At 44.7% G+C, this 17,654-nt stretch overlaps 1 protein-coding gene across 15 annotated transcripts in view; it reads left to right on the forward strand.

Moving 5' to 3' along the window:
• Positions 1-17,654, forward strand: part of LARP4B (La ribonucleoprotein 4B) — an 86,076-nt gene that overhangs the window by 33,437 nt on the left and 34,985 nt on the right. For 8 of the 15 annotated variants that reach the window (XM_060396884.1, XM_042229720.1, XM_042229722.2 and 5 more), the window contains exons 4-5: positions 14,324-14,462; positions 14,688-14,828. In XM_060396884.1, the coding sequence (XP_060252867.1) occupies positions 14,324-14,462; positions 14,688-14,828 (280 nt within the window). Of the gene's footprint in view, positions 1-6,682; positions 9,707-14,323; positions 14,463-14,687; positions 14,829-17,654 lie in introns of those variants that run through there. The other 7 variants (XM_060396880.1, XM_042229716.1, XM_042229717.1 and 4 more) reach the window with 1 other exon arrangement.

Here is a 17,654-nt window from a genome sequence, read left to right on the forward strand (position 1 = left end):
GTTCTTCTGCCTTTTCCAAAACCAGCTTGAACATGTGGAAGTTCACAGTTCATGTACTGTTGAAGCCTGGCTTGGAGAATTTTAACATTACTTTGCTAGCGTGTGAGATGAGTACAATTGTGCAGTTGTTTGAACATTCTTTGGCATTGCCTTTTTCTTTGGGGTTGGAATGAAAACTGACCTTTTCCAGTCCTGTGGCCACTGCTGAGTTTTCCAAATTTGCTGCCATATTCAGTGCAGCACATTAACAGCATCATCTTTCAGGATTTGAAATAGCTCAACTAGAATTCCATCACCTCCACTAGCTTTGTTCATAGTGATGCTTCTTAAGGCCCACTTGACTCTGCATTCCAGGATGTCTGGCTCTAGGTGGGTGATCACACCACTGTGGTTATCTGGGTCATGAAAATCTTTTTTGTATAGTTCTTCTGTGTGTTCTTGCCACCAAGAATAGAAGCAAAGAAACCAAGTTAAAGAACTGGTAAGTAAGGTGAAAAATGTGGTGGCTTAGACTTGAAATGAATGGATTTTGGATTTTCTGGAAATCCATAAATGGCACCACTTTATGGATTGGATGTAGGGATTGCGGTGAGGGAAAAATCTATCAGGGATAGTTGAGTAACTTAGTGGATGATGGTTTTATTTGAGATGAAAAAAACTGGAAAGTATAGCTTTGTGGAGGGAAAATCCACCTGTTAAAAATTTTAAGTGAGCAGTGAAGTGGGTCACTAGTGTCAGTTGGTCCTAATTAGAGAGGTTAGGGCCTGAGATGTAAATTTGTAATCCACAAATAGGTTTTTTTGTTGTATTCCCTGTGGCTGAGCTGGTAAAGAATCTGCCTGCAATGCAGGAGACCCCAGTTCAATTGCTGGGTTGGGAAGATCCCCTGGAGAAGGGAAAGACTACCTACTCCAGTATTCTGGCCTGGAGAATTCCATGGACTGTATTATATTAGTCCATGGGGTCACAAAGAGTCGGACACGACTGAGCAACTTTCACTTAATAACTTCACCTAATGATATAGAAAAGAATTTTAAAGCTATTGTTGTTTATGTGGATTAGGTAACTGAGTTACCAAAAATAAAAAATCCAATTAAAAAGTAACCGAGTTGCCCTTTAGAATAAAATCAACTCTCATACTTTTTTTCCTTCTGTAATTTTTTGGCTGTCTTAAAAGTTTTATGTCCTTCAGAGGTGATGGTGGCTTTGTAGGATGACTGAGAATGTCCTTTTCTTTTTCAGTTGTTTGGAAGAGTTTGAGAAGCATAGGTGTCAGCTCTTCCTTGTGTGTTAGGTGGAGTTCCCCAGAGAAGTCATCCAGGCCTAGACTCTTGTTTGCATGGAATTTACTGTTGTTTTTAAATTGCAGATTGTATTTCACATCAAGTGATCTGTCTGTTCAAATTATCTAATTCTTCACTTAGTTTCATTGGGCTATGTATTTCTAGAAATTGTCCATTTCTTTTAAGTTGTTTGTTTTGTTGACATATAACTAACTGTTCATAATATTTTCTTTAATGGTATTTTGTATTTCCATGGTATTGGTTGTTACTTCTCCTCTTTCATTTCTTATTTTGTTTAGTTGTATTTCTTTTTTCTTTTGGTCAGCCTGGTCAGAGGTTTGTTACTTTTGTTTATCCTTTCAAAAAACTAGTTCTTGGTTTTATGATCTTTTTCTTAATTCTCTGTGTCCTCTCTGATCTTTATTATTTCTATGTTCCAGCTTTCGGTTCTGTTTATTGTTTCTTTTCTAATTCTTCAGGTGATAGATTAGGTTGTTTATTTGAGATTTTTTTCTTCTTTTTTTGAGGAAGTCTTGTATCACTATGAACTTCCCTCTTAGAACTGCTTTTGCTGCATCTCATAGTTTTCGTATGGTTGCTTCATTGTCATTTGTTTAGAAGTAATTCTAAATTTCCTCTTTGATTTCATTGTTGACCCAGTGGTCTCCTAGTAGCATGTTGTTTAGTCTCTATGCAGTTGTTTTTTCCTCTTTTCTCTTTTCTGTGGTTGATGTTCTACTTTTATGCTATTGTGGTCAGGAAAGATGCTTGAAATAATTTCTGTTCTATTCGGTTTGTTGAGGCTTGTTTTGTGCCCTAGAGATTGTTCTATGTACTCTTTTTTTCTATGTACTCTTAAAAAGAATGTGTATTCTGCTTTTTTTGGATGTAACATCCTGGAAATATCAATTAAATATAATAGTTCTGTTTTGTCATTCAAGATCTTTGTTGCCTTCTTATTTTCTGTCTGAAATATCTATCCATTTATGTCAGTGGAAGGTTAGAAGTCTGCTGTTACTATATTCCCATCCATTTTTTCCATTTATGTCTGTAGTGTTTGTTTTATGTATTAAGTGCTCCTATATTGAGTGCATATATGTTAACAAATATTATGTCTGCCTCTTGTGTTGATGCTTTTATATGTGTCCTACTTTGTCATTCTTTGTGGTTTTTGTTTTAAAGTATGTTTTGTCTGATAATGACTATTGCCAACTCCACTTTCTTGTCATTTCCATCAGCATAAAATGTCTTTTTCTGTCTCATTTCCAGTTTGTATGTGTCTTTTGCCCTGAAGTACTCTCCTATAGGTAGCATACTGTAGGTTCTTGTATTATCCAGTCTGACACTGTCTTTTGATTGGAACATTTAATCCATTGACATTTAAAGTAATTATTGATTAGTATGTATTTATTGCCATCTTAAACCTTGTTTTGCAGTTAATTTTGTATTTTTTCTTTGTTTCTTTTTGTTTTTTCCTTTTGTGGTTAGTGGTTTTCTTTCATTATTATTCTTGAGTCCTTTTTTTTTTTTTTTTGGTTTTTGTGCATCCATTGTATTTTTTTGATGTGTGGTTACCTTGGTTTTCCAATATTTAACCCATAACTGTATCTACTTGCTTTATACTGATCGTCATGTAAGCTCAAACACATTCTTAAAGATGTACATTTTTTTACTCCCCTTCCCCACATTTTTCATAACCTTTTAAGTGAGAACTTTTTTAAGATTGTCAGTGACTTAAAATTGTCTTTTTAATAACATAGAATTACTGAAAATTTCTTATTGTATGTAATTTTTATAGAAATAAAACTTGATTGCTTAAACCTATATAATGCAAATTGGTGGCATTCATTTTTAGTCTGGCAGGTGGTATTTCACGAAAATGAAAGCTCCTTCACCAAGTGCTCATGGTATGTTACCAAGAATTTCTTTGAGTTTTCTGCAACCTGAACTGCTGAGTGCCAAGAGAACAACTTCCTACTGCTTTTATCGATTTACTTCTGTGTACACCTTGGTGTCACCTAGCCTTCCCTGGGTATGAATGAAATGATGTATTAGATCCAGTTATTTTCTCAGTAAGTTAGGTCTTCCCTGGTAGCTCAGCTGGTAAAGAATCCTCCTGCAGTGTAGGAGACCCCGGTTTGATTCCTGGATTGGGAAGATCCCCTGGAGAAGGGAACAGCCACTGTTCTTGCATGGACAGAGGAGCCTGGCAGGCTACAGTCCATGGAGTTGCAGAGTCGGACACCACTGAGAGACTTTCACTAGGTCAGTTAAGTGGTGTTGCCTAGCAGCAATGCACTCTTAAACCTATGTTTGTGTTTGCATCTTTGAGAGAGCCTGCAGGTCCCCCAATTTGAGAGAGTCAGTGGTGCATTTACTGCTAGGATGGTTTCCCAGATGCTTGAAGAGTGGGCGGCATGTGGGCATAAGAGAGTTGTTTGGCACAGTTGAGAGGGGTGGCCTTACAAAGCATGATGAGATTTGGAAATCGGGGGAGGAGAGTGTAGAACAGTCAGATTGAATTGCTATCATCATGTTTAAGTAGAATTCCTAAACTTTTTTTTTTAATCAAAATCAGTGTTTTATAAAATGTTAGAAGTCCACCAGCCATAACTTGTAGGTTAACGTAGAAAAATCTCTCTCACAAAAGAATTAACAGAATTATTTTGTTTTCAAAATGTCATGTTTGAATCATAGTAAGCAAGAATGCAGAGTTCCAAAGAATAGCAAGGAGAGATAAGAAAGCCTTCCTCAGTGATCAGTGCAAAGAAATAGAGGAAAACAACAGAATGGGAAAGACTAGAGATCTCTTCAAGAAAATTAGAGATACTAAGGGAACATTTCATGCAAAGATGGGCTCAATAAAGGGCTTGAAATAGTATGGACCTAAAAAAAGCAGAAGATATTGAGAAGAGGTGGCAAGAATACACAGAAGAACTGTACAAAAAAGATCTTCACGACCCAGATAATCACGATGGTGTGATCACTCACCTAGAGCCAGACATCCTGGAATGCAGAGTCAAGTGGGCCTTAAGAAGCATCACTATAAACAAAGCTAGTGGAGGTGATGGAATTCCATTTGAGCTATTTCAAATCCTGAAAGATGATGCTGTGAAAGTGCTGCACTCAGTATCGCAGCAAATTTGGAAAACTCAACAGTGGCCACAGGACTGGAAAAGGTCAGTTTTCATTCCAGTGCCAAAGAATGTTCAAACTACTGCACAATTGCACTCATCTCACATGCTAGTAAAGTAATGCTCAAAATTCTCCATGCCAGGCTTCAACAGTACATGAACTGTGAACTTCCACATGTTCAAGCTGGTTTTGGAAAAGGCAGAGGAACCAGAGATCAAATTGCCAACATCCACTGGATCGTTGAAAAGCAAGAGAGTTCCAGAAAAACATCTAATTCTGCATTATTGACTACGGCAAAGCCTTTGACTGTGTAGATCACAATAAACTGTGGAAAATTCTGAAAGAGATGGGAATACAGACCACCTGACCTGCCTCTTGAGAAACCTATATGCAGGTCAGGAAGCAACAGTTAGAACTGGACGTGGAACAACAGACTGGTTCCAAATAGGAAAAGGAATATGTCGAGGCTGTATACTGTCACCCTGCTTATTTAACTTCTGTGCAGAGTACATCCTGAGAAACGCTGGGCTGGAAGAAGCACAAGCTGGAATCAAGATTGCCGGGAGAAATATCAATCACCGCAGATATGCAGATGACACCACCGTTACGGCAGAAAGTGAAGAGGAACTAAAAAGCTACTTGATGAAAGTGAAAGAGGAGAGTGAAAATGTTGGCTTAAAGCTCAACTTTCAGAAAACTAAGATCATGCCCCTCTGGTCCCATCACTTCATGGGAAATAGATGGGCAAATAGTGTCAGACTTTATTTTTGGGGGCTCCAAAATCACTGCAGGTGGTGATTGCAGCCATGAAATTAAAAAAGGCTTATTCCTTGGAAGGAAAGTTATGACCAACCTAGATAGCATATTAAAAAGCAGAGACATTACTTTGGGTCCGTCTAATCAAGGATGTGGGTTTTCCAGTGGTCATGTATGTGAGATGTGATAGTTGGACTGTGAAGAAAGCTGAGCGCCAAAGAATTGATGCTTTTGAACTGTGGTGTTGGAGGAGACTCTTGGGAGTCCCTTGGACTGCAAGGAGATCCAACCAGTCCATTCTAAAAGAGATCAGTCCCGGGTGTTCAGTGGAAGGACTGATGCTGAAGCTGAAACTCCAGTACTTTGGCCACCTCATGTGAAGAGTTGACTTGTTGGAAAAGACCCTGATGCTGGGAGGTATTGGAGGCAGGAAGGGAACGACAGAGGATGAGATGGCTGAATGGCATCACCAACTCGATGGACAGGAGTTTGAGTGAACTCTGGGAGTTGGTGATGGACAGGGTGGCCTGGCGTGCTATGATTCATGGGGTCGCAAAACTGAGCGACTGAACTGAAGAGAAAGAATCTCTTATTCAGAGAACAAAGCTTACAGGTGTTGAAGTAAGTTCAGACCCATTGTGGTGCTGTTGGCCCGGGGCCATAGGATGCAGGATAACTGCATTCCTCATGCTCGAAGAAGGGCTTCATTTGGGAACTTTTGGGGGTCCCTGGACTGGGCTGCAAGTGTTGATTTTCTTTCTTTGTTTCTCTTACTCTGTTTTTTTTTTTTTTTTTTTTTTTTTTTTTACCAAAAGTTTTGAACGTCTGCAGAAATACAGTAATAAAGCAAACCTCAGTGTGCCCATTTTGACTTGAATAGTTCCCACCCTTGTAGTTTGCTTCTTCTTTTTTTTTTTTTTCCTCCTCCCATCTGCACACATGGTTTTTGAAAGTGTTATGTCTGTATGTATTTACTTCTTTATTTTCAGGCCAGGTGTGTTTTAACGCAAACCCCAGACAGCATATGCTGTTCACCAGGAACCCTTCAATATACATCTCTTAATGGACACCATTCCAGTTTTGTGCCTAGCATGATCATTACTGAATACTCACAACTATAAGAACCTAAGAATTTTAAAGAACACATTTTTACTGTTATTTTCCTTTGGGGAGAATATATATGTTAACTCCTTTGGTTGCCGCCATTCCGTGAAATGCAATTCAGAGACTACTGAAACGGTATAAAAAGCCAAAGTTTGTAGTGACTTCTTTTGGCTGGGATAATAATGTTAGTTAGTTTTCTATTGGATTTATGAGAATAAGAAAAATACCAGAAAGATCTCCTGTGTTATGTGTGTGTTTGGACTCTGAGTGCCATTTGGACTGTCGGGCATGAGGAGATGGCCACTGGGCAGGTCTGCCGTGATTCGGATTTGGGACTTGAGTGGCAGGGACATGTGACTGCTGTGCGAGGGTTATTTTTGGGATCTGGGTGTCGGCTTCTCATCAGAAACCATAGAAAGTTAGTGGGAGATGCACTTGTGGAGGCTCAGAAAGCAACAGGCATTGTTATGTGAGTTTTTGAACTTTTGAACATGGGTTGTTGCTTCCGCAAAGAACTAAGTGGTGACAATGACAGTGAAAAAACTGGCCTGTTACAAAAATCAGTGGAGGAGAAGGAACCGGAGAGCAAGATAAGTACAACTTTATCTTCATTATTCAGTGCCTTTGGAGATGAGGAGCTTCCCGGTGGTGGACGCAGGGCCAGCTTGTGGGCTGGGGTTTTGGCAAGGCTGGCACACAGACAGGGCCCAGCGCCTGGGCAGTTGCTGGACTCCTCTCCCGTGTCTGGGCTCTTTACTGGGTCTGGACATGTAGGTGAGGCTGACGGGAACCCTGACGTCACTGCTGTGGGGCATGGTGGTGAAGGTGCCCAGGGCCCTCCGTGTGGGGGCCTTCCTGCTGGTGAGGGGCCCTGCTCTCCAGCCCTGGCGCCCTCTGACCAGGGCCTTGGCCACCACCCTCCCTGCCTCTGCCCAGCCACCTGGGAAAGCTCCGAGGTGGGGAACAAGGTGCTAGTCACTGTTCATATTGGTAGTGCTGCTGACTCCTCAGATCTGAGTGGTGAGGAGAGGGCAGGTGGAGGTCTTGTTTGTGGTGACTGCAAACGGTATAGGAATTCCCGAGAGAGCAGGTTTTACAGTATTTGTGCTGTTGATCCTGACGGCCCAGAAGGTGGAGATGAGCTGTGTGGTCATGTGTGTGAAACAGCTACAGCTCCCCAGAGCTGTCCAGCTGTCACCTCCGAGGGGGCCCACAGAGGGGCCCAGCTGCCAGACAGTGCTGGTCATGGGCCTGGGGGGTCGGAGGCCCCTGGGGCAAAGTTGCCCCTGCAGGGCAGGCCACTCCCAAGGGAGAGAGAGTGGGCTCTCGGTGAGAAAGCTCAACCTACCTCTGCCCTGGTGAGTGACAGTGACCCACCCTGTGCCACAGACGTTGGTGCCTTGCTGGCACAGACCTTCGCCAGCTTCCCCGAAGCTGACACAGAAAGGAGCACATTCCGTAATGTGGGCACACTCCCCACCTTAAACATCCACCCAGATGCTGACTACCTAGTGAGTGCACGCACCATCCCTGAAGGGAGATTGCGTGGCAGTTCACAGCCTGGGGGTCTGGTGACTGATTCACAGAGTACTGTAATCAGTGGCGCTTCACATGTTGAGAGAGATGGTGATTGTGGGACCGTAACAGCTCATGCAGATCAGAGTTTAAACTCTGGGAGGGAAGGAGCAAGTAACTCTGCAAAAGCACTGAAAGGCAGCGATTATTCCAGTTTAGATGTTAGTAGATCAAACTGCAGAATCCTTTCCGTAAGTCGAGATAGAATCAGTTTAAGTTCAGGAAGATGTATCCCTTCAGGGACCTTTAGATTTCTTCCCACTCATGCGAATTTCCAAGAGCCAGCCCCTCACAGAGGTGACGGCCCAGGGCCCTTGGTGCTTGAGGAGCAGCGCCCTGGAGACTGCACTATGGAAACTGGACGTGGCCCGGATGCAGACAGGGCCGGCTTGTCTTTGCCATCTCGGAACCATCCATCTTATCAGGATGAGGGTGACAGCGTTTTGAAAGATGATGCTTGTGGGAAGAGGGCTTCTGAGTGGAGAGCTGCCGCCCAGGTGGACCTGAGTGTGAACACCAGGGCCAGCAAGGCCTGGGCCCAGGGCCGCAACATGGTGTGTGCAGTACCGGCAGCAGCCGGGCCAGGGATGTCCCGAAACTCGCAGGGAGCACCTCCACGCAGCAAGTCCCTCCTCGGTTCCAGGTGGCCTGCAAGTGACCTCATTTCCTCTGCAGATGTTTTCACCTGCGCCGAAGAGGAGAGTGAAAGAGAGGGTGAGATGTGTGTGAAGAGCTCAGGGAAGGACCCTCACAGACCAGAGAGTGCTGAGCAGGAACCCCTGAGAGCCAGTCACAGGGACACCGGGACAGCTGCCACAGAGAGGGTCCAGGGAGACCCCCGAACAGCCTTTGACTGGGAAGCAAACGCACAGAAATGCACGGCAGTGCCCAGTCAGGGTGTGCTTGCTTGTGTCAGTTCTTGTGAAGCAAAGAATTCTGACTTTGAGACAGCTCACACAGGAAGGAACAATACCTACCGAGTGAATGACGGCAGCCGTGAGGATCTCAGCCTTGCACCACCTGTAAGCCAGAGTTCGGCCCCAGGCGCGCAGGACTCAGAAGGCCTGCGGGTGAGCCCTGTGCACAGTGGTGGCAGCCTTCTGCTGAAGCAGGTTCTCTCCCAGTCAACCGGAGACACTCCTGAGGCCTCTGGTGGGTGCGCATCAGGGCTGAGAGAACCAGAGCTGACGGGTGGAGAGGAGGAGGAGGCGCTCCGTCTGCAGGAAGGCGGTGGCGGCCCCGGCACTGCCAGCCACGCAGGCCTGTGTGGGACAAGTGCACACGCATGCCCTTTCAGCCAGAGGAGCGCCAGGTCCACGGCACAGGGACCTGCCTTACAAGGGGACAAGGGCTTGGTGGTCTCTGAAAGAGTGGAGTTAGGGAGTTTTCGTGCAGGGTGCTCCTGCATGACTGGTGTTTACCCTGCCCAAGTGGACGGGCCGCAGGGGATTCCTGTTGTCCCATATGACAGCAGGGAGGTGGCTGTCCCAGATTGTGAGTACCCTGCCCTGTCGCTTGTGTCTGAAGAGCTGTCTGAGGGGGATTTGCGGAGCCCCCCAGGGCATCAGCACCTCCAGTTTCTGAGTGCACTTTCTTGCTACCCGATGGCGGAGCTGGCAAGTCAGGTGTTTTCTGAGGGTCCAGCAGATGGTTGCAGATATCAAGTGGGCTGTCCATGGACTGATACAGTCATGAAAGATACCTTAGAAGATGAGCAGATCTTTAGTGAGGACCTGCACTGTAAGCCCCAGGACCTGGAGATGTCTTTGTTTTGGATGGAAAAGCCTCCTTTTCAGCTACCAGTGGCAGAAGATGCTGTCATTTGGGGATGGCGAGAGACAGGTGCACACTTAGTAAGTATGCTGTATCAGTTTTTATTGTTGTGATGTGCTAATGTTTCATTTTGCTTTTTAACTTGGAATTAACAAAGATTTATTCTAAACAATTGTTAGTTGTTTCAGTGTTGTTATAAAACAAAGTTAGTATAGTATCAGTTTAATCATTTCCAAACTGCAGAGTATGGATTCGGTTCCCTCTTACTGTATTGAAGCTAGGATCTACATGTGGACTTGGAGCACTAGTGCCTGTGGTACAGGTCATCAGGCGTGACTGTCTGTGGAGCCTACCCTGCCCTGCCTTCATCCATCCTGTCCTCGCCACTGGCTCCTTGTGGAGTGGAACAAACATTTGGCCCATTGGATGTTTAAAATCACTGCAGATGTAGGATACAGCATGCTTGGGGCTGGTGCACGGGGATGACCCAGAGGGATGTTGTGGGGAGGGAGGTGGGAGGGGGGTTCATGTTTGGGATCGCATGTACACCCGTGGTGGATTCATGTCAATGTATGGCAAAACCAATACAGTATTGTAAAGTAAAATAAAGTAAAAATTAAAAGTTAAAAAAAAAGTTAAATAAGCAGGGTGACAATAAAAAAAATAAAATAAAAATAAAATCACTGCAGAGGGTTACACTTGGAGAACACAGAGGAGTTGAAATCTCTGCTTTCTACTGCTTTTGCATAGCAGCCGTCCAGGTAGGTACTCTTGGTGCTTTTAACTGGCTCCAGGATGTCGGTTCCCTCTTCTCATCAGAAGCACCTGCAGGGCTCTGGGAACCTCACCACTCAGGCCCCACTGGTTTGGGAGAACCAAAACAGCACGTGATCCTGCACCGAGCAGGTCGTTTGAGCATCTTCCTAGAATTTCTGTAATAAATGCAAACTTTCAAGAAACAGGAAATTAGTCTTGTTCTTGATGCAGCCCTTTGGGCACGTATGCTTATAGTAGCAAAATTGCATTCATTCAGTCTGTTTATTTTTAGTGGTTTTTGTTGTATTAGGCTAGAGAAATAGTAATAGTGAACAGAGAGATGTGGCCCAAATATTATGCCTATTATATAGAAACAAGCAAGTAGAAATTAAATTCTGTAATTTATCTACTAACCTCCTTTCTTTCCATTCTATGCTCAGATTTGGGAGTTTTTCCCAAAACAGTTATGTTCAGGTTAATCAGTTTTATTCCTATAGTAGTTCTGGAGGCGAGCACCACTTAACCGCTTCCCTCAGTGGACATGGCCGACAGCTGGCCCCAGCTGTCCACACCTGTCCCTCAGGTGGAGCACACATGGCTCCTGCTCTTGTACGGGAGAGTGAGGTGCGTGTGCGCTGCTCTGAGTTAGCTGTCAGCTGTGCCATGTGCCTGGCAGTGTGCTCACTTGCCACACTACACTTACTGGTACTGCTTTTTGTTCAAAACTCCAGTCCTCAAAGTGCCTGTGCAGACATCTCATTAAGCTATAAGTAGCTGTTATTACGTTGTTTTACAGGTAACAAGCCAGAGTTATAGATGTCATGATTGTGAAGTCTTTGAATTGCTCTGAGTTGCTAAACTTAGTGCCAATCCAGGACTCGTCCAGGCTCAGTTAAACTTTAGAAAATGGGCACTTCTTTCCCTTCCATATCTCACCTGACTTATATTCTCCATCTGCCTCCCCCTCCTTTGATACTTGGTGTTCTGGTTCCTACTCACTAACTTGTCAGTGGGATGATTTTATTTCCTGGCCAAAAGATGTAAGTTTGTGAGTTGGTAGTTAGTTATTTTTGTTAATGGAGCATAGCACTGAGGGGTAGTTTCTTTGAGTGTCAAAATTTGGGGATACTGCACTCTTGAAAGAGTAACACGGGTCATTTGTGTAGAATGGCTTTAGAATGTGGCCATTAAGGTCAGCTTACTGCTAGTTCTGCCAACTATTGCTTGGCCATGACTTTTCAGGGAAAAAATAAGACTTAGGAAGCCACACAGATGAAACTGGAGCTGTTGATAATCAGTTGGAGGTCCCTGTGACTGCAGAAAAATAGCTGCATTTTGAAGAAATGTGTTTAGTACAAGTTGTTTCTCATGTGAGTTACAAGAAGCTAATGAGCTCTTGATAAATGTTTTGTTTTCTTGATATTAGAACAGAGTTTTCTAATTAGGATCATTTTTGTGGGCGAGTTACTTAACCTTCCTCTGCCTTGGTTTCCTTACTTGTGTCATGAGGCTGTCATGACTCAACTCAGGTGCGGGCGTGGGGTGTGCCTGGCACCCAGCTGGCTGTCACATCTCCGTTCTTGCATCCCCGTCATACCTCAGAATATCCCTCGAATCCTGACTCACTGCTGGAGATTGTGTGAAGCCCCTGATGGCTGATTTGGATTTGAGTGTTTCCTACTGTAGAAGTAGTCAGTTGTGCACAGGTAGTGTTCCAGTCAGCTGTGGCATAAAACCTTGCACAAGTTGTCAGATAGTAGAAAGTAGAATTTTATGTTATTACATCATGAAACGTTGGTTCCTCCCACATGTTTCTCAGGCAGCTCCCTGCTGGGCTCAGGACTCCAGGTGTCAGTGTGCCCAGAGTGGACACCTGGGAGCCTATGGGGAGGACAGGACATGCCTTGTGGGTAAACAGAGTGGGAGGAGCCTGAGGCCTGCGTGGCTCTCAGGATCCTGTTTGTGGGCAGTGTGCTTCCAGGAGAGAGAGAGAGTGAGAGTGTGTGTGTGTTAGTGAGCTGTAAAATGTGTGTTGGTCATGCAGTACAGCCAACTGCAGGTGGTGCTAAAAACGAGGAAGACCTCATGCAAAGTGCAGGTTGGAGTTAGGAATTTAGAGAATGTATAGTGTGTCCATGAGGTCCAGGGTCTGTTCCGTGAGTGGAAAACTTGACGCGAGTCACGTGGGAGAACAAGACTGGGTGTAACCAGAAGAGGTGAGTTATGAGAGTATTAGTATAGGAAAGAATAAAGGCATGAATTTGAAGAAAAAGAGAGCAGAGAGAAAAGGTATACCTGCTGAGGGCAGTGGTGCCCATGAGGTGTGGAGGTTGTCTGTTACTGTGCTTGGTGCAATCCTGTCGGCCTTGTTCGCGGACCACCTTGTGCTGTGCCCGGCACTCCCTGAGGATGTCAGAAGTGTGTGTTGAAGACACGGGGACGTGCAGGAGCAGAGTCCAGCAATGAGCTGGAAGTTTAGATGTCACATAAGAAGGGAGCTTGAAGACTCAGTGCTTCTTGAGGGAAACATTCTTGAAGGAGAAGGGGTACCCTGTTCTTTGCCCTGTCTGGTACTTAAAATTTAGAAGGGCTCCAGATCAGCCCTCATGTACGTGCCTGGTTCTAGGCATGTTTATTGTCCATGCCTTGAGGTATGGGCAGAGGATACTCTGTAACTTTATCCACATCAGCCTCTACCTCGGTTTCACAATCTTCTCCCTGCAGGTGTTGATCATCCGGCCAGAGTGAATTTATTATGGTGGTTTTTAAGGTTGTTGACCCACACGTTGTTCCCTACTCGGCTTATCACAGTGCACTGGCCTTAGAGACGGACTTTCTGGGTGGCGCCAGGAGGCTGCTCCCAGTGTGGAGCTGCTGCGTGGGCTCTGGGACCCGGCCTGTCCCCCTTTTGCAGCCCTGGCCCTGCTTGGTGGGATTGTGACGTGCAGTGCCTGGAGAATGCAGGTCGTGGCCAGGCTTGCTTAGGAATTGGGGTGGCTGCCCCAGGACATCAGCTTCTTTTAGATTTGCGGGACTTTTCAGGATTTGTAAGCAGGAGAGAGAAAATTCAAGGGTGGTGGTGGGTTTAGTGAGGTGTGCCAGGAAATACCCCAGCAGTCCCCAAGGAACTCAGAGGCGTGAGCCAGCCAATCAGACACCTGGGAGTGTTCTGACAGACAAGCCCAGGGAGTCAAGGGCCAGTGTGCTTGGAACAGCCTGGGGGCCACGTGACTGGAAATGGGCACAGTCACAGGGTGTCCACATCTGGCTCCTCTCCACCATGACTCTTTCATTTTCTATGGCCTTTAACCTTTGGCAGTGTTCAAGCTTTATTTTAGAGTTTTATCCATCGGTTCTCAGATTTGCAAATCTTTGAATTGTGTTGGGTAGTCTGGACCAGAGAAATAACTGAGTCACCAGTTTAAAAAGTTGATTTAAGTACCCCATGAAGGCAGAACTTTCATTCCCATTTCTTGAGAGCCTTTCACTTGGTAAGAAATTTAACATCTGCTGGTGAGTGGAGTTCTGAATGCATCAACTTCGATCACTTTTGCATCTGTTGCTGCTAAGTCGCTTCAGTCATGTCCGACTGTGTGCGACTCCATAGATGGCAGCCTACCAGGCTGCCCCGTCCCTGGGATTCTCCAGGCAAGAACACTGGAGTGGGTTGCCATTTCCTTCTCCAGTGCATGAAAGTGAAAAGTGAAAGAGAAGTCGCTCAGTCATGTTTGACTCTTAGCGACCCCATGGACTGCATGCAGCCCACCAGGCTCCTCCATCCGTGGGATTTGCATCTGATCTCTCCCTAAAAGTATGTGTAAATAGGTTCCGCCTTTTTCACATAAATTCTCTAGCATGGATGTGTTTTAACTCTGAATTAGTAAGTAAAATTGAAGTGATTGGAATTTGGATACAAATAAACACATCGTATTTTTTCTTAGGTACCAACAGCCAAGGTTTCGGAGCTAAACCCTAATGCAAAAGTATGGGGCACTCCACTGTTACAGCTGGAAGCGCGTGGAGCTGCAGACGGCGGTGTGAGCACAGTCTGGGAGGCGTCCCCTGGCCGCGGCCATCTCGGTAAGTGGGCAGGGCTGGGCCTCTGCTCTGAGCTGTAGCCTTGTTTCCTTTGAGTTCACCTTTGGGAAAGTGTTTAAGATCTGTGTCATGGTTGGTGACAGTATTTATGAACCCTGAGGTCTCTCACAGTCAAGTTGAAAAGGTCCGTAACTGCAGATGTAAGTCTTTGTTTTAAGAAAACTCTTCTCCTAACCCTTCCTCTTGGGTTGAAATTCTTAATTACAGGATTGGACACCAACGGTGACGGTGACAAAAGTCATGACAGTGTTGGGCTGTCAGATCCGCAGGAGTCAGACCAGACAGCCATGAGCACGCTGGGTCCGGACCACTCAGAGTATGAGTCACTGCCTGAAAGCAGTGAGACAGGTAAAGCTGTTTTATGATTTCATTTTCATATAGAGTATGGGCTGCTTTATGTTGCGCTTTTAGTTCTTTGTTCATTTCTTCCTCTTTTTTGTGTCTTCCTTTGTGGTTTAATGATTGCTTTGGTGGCATGCTTGTGTTCTTTTCTCTCTAGCTTCTGTGTAGCTATTGTAGGTTTTTAGATTTGTGGTTACAGTGTTCCTCATATATGTTGACCTGTAGCTTTATCTACTTGTTAATAGAAATGACTGATAGTCATTTAAGTTCAGACACATTCTAAAAGATCTACATTTTTACTCCCTTCCCCCACATTTTGTTTTTTTATGTCATTTCGCATATTCTTATCTCTTCCTTAATTGTATATAGTTGTAGTTGCTTGTACAGTTTGTATTTTAATCTGTATTCGACTTGTAGTTATAGTTGCTTCTACAGTTTGTATTGTAATCTGTATATGACTTGTAGTTATAGTTGCTTCTACAATTTGTATTTTAATCTGTATACTGACTTACATAAATAATCTTTAGTCCTTGTTATGTGTCTGCCTTTCCTAGTGGGGTTTCCCTTTCCTATAGGTTCTTCTTTTCCACTTCGAGAAGACCCTTCAACATTTCTTCAGTGCAGGTTTAGTACTGATGAATTCTTTCAGTTTCTTCATGTCTGAGAAGCTCTTTAATCTTTTCTTCAATTCCAAATGATTATCTTGCTGGGTCGAGTAATGGAGGTTACAGGTCTTACCTTTCAGCCATTGATATGTATCCTGCCACTCCCTTCTGGCCTGCAGAGCTTCTGCTAAAAAGTCAGTTGATAGCCTTATGGAGGTTCCCTTGATTGTAACTCCTCTTTTCTCTTGCTTCCTTTAGAATCCTCTTTAGCTGTAACTTTGCCGTTTTAATTATGACATGTCTTGGTGTGGGTCTCTGAGTTCCATCTCATTTGAAATAGGACCCTCCATGCTTCCTGTTCCTGGATATCTCTTTCCTTCTTCAGCTTTGGGAAGTTTCCAGCTGTAATTTCATCAGATGCATATTTTACCTTCTCTGTCTCTCCTTTTTCTGGGACCTCTGTAATGTGATTTTAGTATACTTGATGTTGTCCCAGAGGCCCCTTAAATTATCCTTATTTTTAAAAGTAGCTGAAGTAGTCCTTTGCTATTCTTATTGAGTGGTTTCCGTTATTCTGTCTTCCTGATCACTTGTGAGTTCTTTTGTGCTACTTGATCTGCTTTCAGTCCTTACACTGTTTTTCATTTCCGTTATTGTATTCTTCAGCTCTGACTGCTGCTTTTTTAAAAAATTATTTCCTAGTTTCTTGTTAAAATTCTCACTGTGTTCATGTATTCCTTTCCCAGCTTCAGTTAGCATTCTTATTGCTAATACTTCGATTTTTTTATCTGCTATTTATCTCTATTCATTAGTTTTTTTCCCCTTTCATTTGAAACATACTCCTCTGTCATTGGTGCTGAAGCAGAAGCCTTGAGGGTGGGGTTAGAGCTGGTTCCATTCCCTCTAAATGTGTGTACCCCACCCCCTTCCTGCAGTGGCTTCTCCACACTAGTGGCGAGTAGGCCAGAGCACGAAGGGCTAGAGTGAGCTGGGGTGCATGCTTGGTGGCCCCAGCTCACCATCAGAGCCCCAGACAATATCCTGTCCACTCCTCTGTGTGCAAAGGTACTATCAGTGGCTACCGTCACCCTGTTCAGACATTGATGTGCTTTAAAAGTTCTGCCTGTTAAACCTGTCCCTAAACAATGTACCTTTCACTGGTTCCTTTGATTCTTCTGTACACTGACTCTCCTGCTGATGCTGAGGTGAGGGGTGCCGGTCCAGATCCCTCAGGGGAATGTAAGACCCGAACAGTTCCCGAAAGGCAGGTCAGATTTGAGTAGGAGAAGACGAGACTGACGAGAAGGCCAAGCGCCAGGAGAAGTACAGACAGGAAACGTTCATGTTGAAATTGAGTCAAACCCAGGAGGAGGTGGTTCTTTGTGAAAGGAGTATTTAAAGCGTTTCAGAAGAAAAAGAAGGGAGTTCTCTTTTGGGGTGCAGGGTGTGGGCCAGCATAGAAATCCCCGTGGGTAATGGAACAGCAGTTGTTCACCTCCGATTTTGTTTATGCCTTAATCTAAAAGACCAGTTTTAAGACCCCAGCAGACCTGAGGAATAGGCTGCACGCTTGTTATTGATGGTCAGGTGGGCAAGGGTGAGTGCAAAGAATCGGCTCCCCCAGATTGGCTGCCAACACTTAGCAGAGCGGCTGCACAAGGACTGTGTTCAGGCCCCCATGTCACTGTCTAGAGAAGGTTGCATGACTGAGAAAGCCTGCCTTCCCTTTCTTACCACCAGCTGTAGGGTTACGTATGAAAGATTCTTAATTAAGTACTGTGTAAGTGTTTGGTGTTAAATATTTTGCCCTAGAAGAGGACCCAGAAAGACCTGGTCTGCACAGTTGCTGCTGACCTTTGTGACCATGTGCCCGTCTCCCCCTGCTCCCTCACTTCCCTCCTCACTCTGCCTGGATTACATAGACCATCATTTCAGCTACTTCCTTGCATCTAACTTCCTTCGTAGTTGCTTAGCAGATGCCTCTGACTTGTTTAAATGTAATTATCTACCTACTCTGTCTGTTCCTGAGCAGATAGGCAGATGTGGCTGAAGAAGACAAGTGTTGCAATGTAGAGGGGTCTCATTTTCCATTCACGGTTTCAGACTTGCAGGGGCCTCTGGCCCCACAGCGCAGCAATCGAGCTCCTGCATGGCCATTTCACACCTGCCAACCTTGGGGGGGTGTAGAGCACTAATGAGGCACCACTAGAGTACCGTAAACATCACG

The sequence above is a fragment of the Ovis aries genome, chromosome 13 (genome assembly GCF_016772045.2).
Source record: "Ovis aries strain OAR_USU_Benz2616 breed Rambouillet chromosome 13, ARS-UI_Ramb_v3.0, whole genome shotgun sequence".
Classification (NCBI taxonomy): domain Eukaryota; kingdom Metazoa; phylum Chordata; class Mammalia; order Artiodactyla; family Bovidae; genus Ovis; species Ovis aries.